At 32.8% G+C, this 8,139-nt stretch overlaps 1 protein-coding gene across 14 annotated transcripts in view; it reads left to right on the top strand.

Moving 5' to 3' along the window:
* The first annotated feature begins 1,636 nt into the window (after positions 1–1,636).
* Positions 1,637–8,139, top strand: part of LOC145294072 (uncharacterized) — a 616,260-nt gene continuing 609,757 nt past the window's right edge. For all 14 annotated transcript variants that reach the window (XM_080141108.1, XM_080141084.1, XM_080141083.1 and 11 more), the window contains exon 1: positions 1,637–2,311. In XM_080141108.1, the coding sequence (XP_079997234.1) occupies positions 2,240–2,311 (72 nt within the window). In that variant the 5' untranslated portion in view covers positions 1,637–2,239. The remainder of the gene's footprint in view (positions 2,312–8,139) is intronic.

Below are 8,139 nucleotides of genomic sequence, written 5' to 3'. Positions count from 1 at the left end.
ATCGTAAAGTTTGATTTATTTTAAACTGGCAGTGCTTAAGTGCCAATCTGATTAAGCACTGCCAGTTTAAATGACAGTTTAATCAACATTTTTAAATGCTTCCAAATTCATTAAAATTTCAGAGTCACAAAGCAATTCTTTTTTTTCAACCATTAACAAAAGATTAAAATGGCTGATTTGTTTACGAAACAGGGATGCATTCTGGTGTATTTAATTTCATAATTAAGTTTTAAAGATATTTAAAAATTTCTGTTAATTCTTTTCGTTCAATAAATAATGAATGAATAGTAAAAAAAAAAAAAAGACTAAATTTTGTAAATCACGTAAAGACGAGAAACACACACACGAGAAATTGTCACATAATTTGGACATTTTCATGGTCTTTGTATAACGAGAGTCATGGCATTTTGTAGTTAAGATAAAAAAAAATGAAAAAGTGATAAAAAACAAAACAAATATATAACAAATAAATGTTACCAAAAGCAAGATAAGTTATTCTTCTACCTACATGGATAATTTTTTTGAGTGTTTTAACTTATTTTAAAGCGTTTATTTAATTTGAAACAAAAGTAGTGTCGAGTTTTAATTTAGAACGAGAAAAATGGCTGACATTAGACGGTCATCTGGAGAGTCTCGACAAGCGCTCAAAAATCGAAAATTAAACAAAAATACTTCTAGAACATTACATTTTCATACAATTTGTGACATTTATTGGATAAGTTTCTGTCCGTATTTGTTTAATTTTCGATTTTTGAGTGATTATCGAGACTCCCTAGATGATTGTCTAATGTCAAACATTTTTTCGTGTTCTAACTTAAGACTCGACACTACTTATGTTTCAAAGCAAATAAACGCTTTAAAATAAGCGAAACCAAACATTTATACAGATAGGTAGAAGAGTAATTTATCTTACATTTAGCATTTATTTGCTACATATGCGTTTTTGAATACTTTTTCGTTTGGTTGTCTAAACTGCAACATGCTATATAATTTTCTAAATAAAGATATGAATTCGTTGTTTTAATTACTGGGGTGCATACAATTGCAGTCATTAAGTCATTGATGTTTCGATTGCTTTATAAGGTGAGAATTCAACTTTTCTGTGTGTGTGTGTGTGTGTGTGTGTGTGTGTGTGTGTGTGTGTCCGGTTAAAAGTCAGAATCTACACAAGATACCCTTATAAACCTTAAATCTTCGGATTTAGCGTGCAACCGACCTATGATTAAAAAATAAACTTTTTTTTGTTAAAAAATATACTTATTTTCCTCTTGGAGTCACCAGAGATCAATTTATTTCATGGAGGGAACAATTACATTTTTTTTCATTCTACCTAGTAGATATTTTAAACAAGGTTAAATATTCGGTTAGTTTTCTTTTTATTATATAATTTATATTGAACCTATGAACCTGTTGCAAAAAAGAAAGAGGAGGTAAAAGAACTGGCGTACTCACTTACTATATATATATATATATATATATATATATATATATATATATATATATATATATATATATATAAACTCTTTTATTTTATTATCTACGCTTCCGGGCAACGCCGAATAGCCTTGTTAGTTTTACATTGGCGAACGTTTTTCAACAGTTGGTCAAGTGCGTTGAAGAAGAAGCGATTGCTCGGAGAAAGAGAGAGAGAGAGAGAGACAGAGACAGAGAGAGAGAGGGTAAAAGAAAAATAGGGGGAAAGAGCCGACGCCTTGTACAAGCGTGTCTATCTCGCTGTAAGTAAATGATCACTCAAGAGAGAAGAGAAGACGTGAAATAGTAGAGAGTCCGCCGCCAACTATCTCTTCCGCCTCCTCCTCCTCGCAGAGGCTCAGGCTCCTCGTTTCGACCAAGTGGTACATCCCAGCGTAGAAGAGGCTCGCCCTCAATCCGTAGCATTCATTCAGTGTTGTGTTGTTGTAGTAAAAGGAAGGGTCTTGTCTTTCTAGCCTTCTTCTTCAGCTGTTACTCTTCTCGGGTGTTGGCCCTCACTCCCACCCCGCGAGGTCCTGCTGCATATCATTCGTCCTCTTATAACCAGTTTCTCTTGTCTCCTCGACCTGCTCGGATCCAACTAACTCACTACAAACAAACAAATAAACAAAACCAAAAATTGCAAATTGTTGCTGAGGGATTTCGACATTTTCGATCCTTGGAAATCTCCAATGATTTAATCTAACTAAAAAAAAACAAACAAACAAACAAAAATTATCAAAAGTTTCGAACGGTAAACATTACAATGAAGTCGGTTGAACTTGCTCAACCTAACGAAGGCAGCCCGGAAACTAAGTTGGATCAGGTTGGACCTGAGGTTGGTACCATTTTTTTTTTTTTTTTTTTGTCGATCTATTATTTATTTTTAATTTTCCCTCTCAATTAACAAATATACCGGTTCCCGCGTCAGATCGCTAAAGTTAAGCGACTTTGACACTGATCAGTACTTCGATTGGTGACCATTTGGGAATATCCAATACCAGGTGTGTATGTAAAAAAAAAAAAAAAAAAGTCCCGGGAATCTACTATCAATTAGCAACTATAACGAACAGTCCTCCTGGACCTTCCGTTGTGATCTGCGCCGCGCAGACACTGGCCGACGATTATAGATCGAATTAAATAATAATTAAAAAGAAAGAAAAAAAACAACTCTACGCACCCCTTTTCCTTGATCGATCGGCAAAACTTGTTTTGTTAAAAAAGCAAACAAACTTGTCTTTATTTTAACTTACCGGTAAACTTTTTTTTAACCAACATGGCCGGCTTTTTTTTTTTTTTTTAAACTGTCTTGTCTCGTGTAAAATATTCACGTTTTCTAAGAAAGTATTTCTAAAAGAAAAACAAAACTAGCAGCATGATCTAATTTACTTCCATATATAATTATGTCTGATTAGTTTCAAAATAAGTTTGTACTTAGCTGTATTGTTTTGGCATTATAAAAATTATAGCAAAGTAAAGCGGGTGAAATACGGGTGGGTAGATATTAGTTGGTCATCCGCCGTGTAAAAGGTACGCATGTCGATCTTGAAGATACCTGTCTGTTGATCATATACAAGATATTTTTCAAAATTGTATTATCGAATAAATATTTAAAAGCGTATTGTTCAAACATTTATTAACTTGTGTATATTCAGATTGGTACATTTTGATAAGAGAATGTTGTCACGTAAAGTCGAAAAACAAAGTTTTCTTTCGAATCCTTGACACGTTGTGAACTTTAAATCGATTCATAAACTTGTCATTTCTTCGAAATTATTTTCAAACAACAACGATATATGTTAAATAACACGTAGTGAAGTTAATATTTTTTTCTTACTTTTTAGTTAGATTACCTGAACTTTTAAATATAATTTTAATTTTCCTAACTTTTTATTTCGATTCATTTTCTTTATCGGCGTTGACTGAATTCAGTCATATTTTTCTTTGAAATTGATTTCCTCAACCCTCAAGAAAGAAAAAAGATTGTGTGTGTGTGTTTTTGTATACTTGCTATTGCAGCGTGAGGTTTTATTCAGATCTCTATATTACTAAAATAGTGTGACTACTTCTCGTGTGTTTTTCTCACCTCAACGTAACTTATACTTTTAATCGAACACAAACATGCAATCGAGTAAAATTACAAACAAACCTTTTAAAATTCTATTTTATTATTTCATGGCCCTTTGAAATTTTGGTACTAGTGCACTTATTGATCCGTGCTGAAATAATAATGTTATTTTTTAAAAAGCCATTCTTAACATAGGGAGGGGAGGGTGTTTTGTACCTATTCTATACTTTAACCTTACAACTGGATAAAAAAACATATCATAAAACTTTAATTAAACTTGGAAATACGATTTAAAAAATAGCGCGGATCAATAAGTGCACTAGCACAGAAATGTTAAATGAATTTGGAAGCATTTAAATTGTCGAATGGAAAATCATTTCTGGTTTCAACTAATTCTGGTACAACTTTTAAATCGGACAAAAAACCGGTTATGGTTGGGTTAAGTTGGTGTTACTTGAGGATTAAAAAGATGGGTTTCTGTCTGATTACTAATAACAAAATTCTTAGCGAATCCACATTTGTTAAAAGTTCTTAAAAGCTATTTATTTACAGCGAGATGAAAACATTAAAATTCAAATATTATAAATGGGAAACTTCAACTAAATCACCCTCACAAAAATGAGATTGTACTTTTTCATTAAGCGATTACTTTTGAACACACTAAAACCTGATCGGGTGAAGACTAAATTTAACGTAAAATTATTACTCTACGTTTGAACGAGATGTAACCTTTTTAAAGCTTAGATATAACTATGTTCATGGTTTTTGTATGTGTGAGATTGTCTGTTACCACCCGGACTTAGGGTTCCCCAATACAAAAAAAAAAAAAAAAAAAAAAATGAAATAAAAATAAAGATCTGTATGAGGTACGTACCCGGGACTAAAAGAAAATATCGTATACCAAAAATCACATAAATTGAGCAAGTAGTTTTATTTTTCTATAAAAAAAAATCATTTGTAAGCTAATTTGAGTTTTACAATGCCCCCTCTCCATGTTAAGGATGGTGTTCTAAAATCTTGATTTTAGAGCTATCTCCCCTGTTTCTTCAGTCTGTTTTCAAAATGATGTCGTAGTTTAATCATACAATTTTATTATTTATTTATTTTATTTTCATGTGGGGCAATTCTGGACAAGCACCAAAATTTTATTGCAATTATGTTTTGCCAATTTTTCAGAATATTTTTTTAAGACAGAAAAACGCTATTTATTTTTTTAAATAATAATAATAATAATAATAATAATAATAAATCCGGTTATATGCTCTTAAAAACGCTATCAGGTTAGACAATGGCTCGGGAATGGCTGATCATTCTATGGTAAATTTGTATGCGAAATTGATCCCCCACTCTAAATTCTAAACTATATTTACCCAAATTAGATGATTATGTGTGAACATCCTAACATTTTTTTAAAAATTCGAATACAATTAAGAACATTTTGGAATTGGAGTCGTTTAATATGACGTAATAATTAGTGTGGGTGACTGCGTGGGGGATGTTTTAATACTTTTTCGTTGAGTTATAAAAATGCTTTCATATGAAATACAACAACACTTCCGGTTCTGTAAGACTCCATTTTGTTAAGATCTCAATTATTCTAGCACATTTACACATTTCAAACGTTTGTTTTTTCCAAATTGCACGCGTAATACTAAATAGATTTTAACTCTAAACGAGTTCTTCATTCAATAATACGTATTATGGAGAAAAGTTTTTTTTTTTTTTTTTTTTTACGAGAGTACCCAGCCCAGCGTAATATAAACGCCCCAATCTCCCCATGTTAAGAACGGCTTTCGGAATAAACACCCCCTACCTCGAAAGCCGTTCTTAACATGGGGAAGTTGGAGGTGTTTATACTACGTTGAGTACTGTCGTAAAAAATACCCCAAAAATACTTTTATCAGCAAAAATTGAACGCAAGAGAACCTGGGTTTCCTTATTCAATTGCAGTCATCACTGTGGCTTCATGCTTGCTTGGTCAAAAAAAGCATAAGCTCTGCTTGCTACAAAACCTATAGTTTAAACCGTTGTTTGAAGTGGGGTTATTTACTGTATTGTTTTAAGAATGAACATTTCTTTCCAAAGTTGACGCGGCAAAAGTAAAAAATGGTACTTGTATAGATCGGCTTCCATGGCTACTGATATTGTATCGATTTGGTGAACTCCGATAATTAGTTACGGCAACAGTTACACCCTAAAGGCAACCACAACATAAACCCCCAAGTTCCTGAAACGCACGCAAAGCAAAAACACACACACACACACACACACACACACACACACACACACACACACAAAACATTGATTTACACACACACACACACACACACACAAAACATTGATTTTTGGGTGCTTGTTAAGATAGCCGACAGATAGTTTTTTAAGGTCATTTTAAACAAAAACAATGTCGAAAATAGTAATATATCCAAAAATTTTGAAATTCATCGAATAGAACAATAACTGCTATTGTATTTTTAATAAAAAAATGTCTATCGCTATAGATTAGAAATTTTGGAAGCCATTACGGTGTAATCTAAAATATGCGTTCTGAGTTATATGTCCTTTGTGTGTGAACTTTTCACCGTCTACTTTATAACATCTAAGAAAAATGGAATTTTAGTAAATTTTACGTAAAATTACTGTTAACTATAACTATCTCTCTACTCGATGATTTTTCTTAATTTTTAGATATATTATTTTCGATACAATTAAGTAAGTACTGTTGTTTTTTGACTTAAACGACATTTTAAAAAATCGATCCGTCGACGCTATCTTAACAAGCACCAGTAATTTTATAATTCCCATCCATTTTCATTATTTTTTTATTTATTTATTTTATTTTATTTTATTTTTTTTTGCTGGTTGTTATCTGGACTTTTAAACTTCGGTTAGGTTAAGAATTTTTTTTTTGGGGGGGGGATCTCACCCAAACTTGGTGAAGGGTTATTTTTTATTTTTTTTATTTTTTATTTTGGCTTAAAAATAACGATGGATATCAGTGAATCTATAAAATACCAGAATTATTACAATCGACGAATAAAACAAAATATAAACAGCAATAAAAATAATAAATACAACTGTAAATATATCCATAAAAATAGTGATTATCGGTGCGGTGCGGTGAGTTCTTTTTTCCTAGTATTAGTATTTTTCATTTTTGTTTGGTCCTTGTTGATTTTCCGGTGAGTTTATTCTGTGCAGTTCTAGGAGGTCTACCGTCCCAAACTCTGACTTCTCTCTTTGATAAGGGGTTAGTTTATTGCTAATCGCCTGAGGCGCCCTTACCAGGAATGTTGACGAGGTTGCCCAGGCATATTTTGTAGGTCAGAGTGCCCTTCCTCGGGGTTCCTGACTTCTTAATCCCACTTTCCGACCCGGCGACCTTGGTGTCAAAGTTCTTGCAGTGGGAGAGAGCTAAAAACCTCCTTAAATCACGGGCACTAACAGCCATGGAGGTTGGTAAAGCACCATAGCAATTCTACAAAATTAACTTTTATTTATTTTTTTGTCTGTAGTAATTTAATCGTTTTCGCGTATTTTATTTTTAAACATATCCGGATGAGAAGTAAGTCTGCTATTATTAGTTTGTTGTGGATGATTTGTGTCAGACAGGTCAGTCCACACAATTATTATAACTTTTATTTATTTATTTTTATTTTGCAAGATAATGTTCCCTCTTATCTTCCCACGAAGAGTGGGAGTGTAATACGAGTTTGGTTTAGCAGGATGGAGTCCCCCCCCCCTCAGAAAAACAGACACACACTAGATGCTTGCAAAAGTTGCCTAGATCAAGCATCAGTATTCCCCGGTCGGGGCAATTTAACTAATCGCCAATAAGCCTTCCCTTTCCTCGAAGGGGCAGGGATAACGTTTTACTCATAAGTTCATATATATATATATATATATATATATATATATATATATATATATATATATAATAATATATGTGTGTGATTTGTTGCAGACTTCGGGCTAGGATCAAAGTGGAAACAATATTTTATTTATGCATATGTTGAAAAAATCGATTTAAAAATTTCAAATAGGGCGAACCCTGGAGTAAATGTGGTATTATGGTGACTGGATCCTAGCTAGGAAAACCATAGACTACATTTAAGTAGAGTAACAAGGATGACCACACACACACACCTTTTTAAATGGCCTTGTGTCTAATTTATTTTATGATTATTTTATATTTATTGTAAAATTTTCTAAAATGAATAAATTTTATAAAGTGAAATATCTGTCCTGTATTTATATCCCTCTCCACTAGGCGAATTTTGCTACGATCAAAGTGTAGTGTCCGTTTCGATGCACTTCACATTTCTAACATTCTTCTGAAAAGGGTACTTTTAAAACAGGAATAAGGTGCTTCTTGGGTACCCTTAGGATCCCCTTTGCACGTCCTTGCTCCCCAATAGTAATTGCTTGAAAACATTTTTTTGGTATTTTTTTTACGACCTGCTCCAGCGTAGTATAAACATCTCCAACGTCACTGTTAAGAATGGCTTTCGGAATAAACACCCTCAACCTCGAAAGCCGTTCTTAACATGAGGAGGTTAGGTTGGGGTGTTTATACTACGCTGGGGCAGATCGTAATA

Source organism: Euprymna scolopes, chromosome 15 (assembly GCF_053919585.1).
Source record: "Euprymna scolopes isolate OS-2025 chromosome 15, ASM5391958v1, whole genome shotgun sequence".
NCBI classification, from domain to species: domain Eukaryota; kingdom Metazoa; phylum Mollusca; class Cephalopoda; order Sepiida; family Sepiolidae; genus Euprymna; species Euprymna scolopes.
The sequence above is the reverse complement of the archived record's forward strand: the minus strand, read 5'-3'. Positions and strand labels throughout refer to the sequence as shown.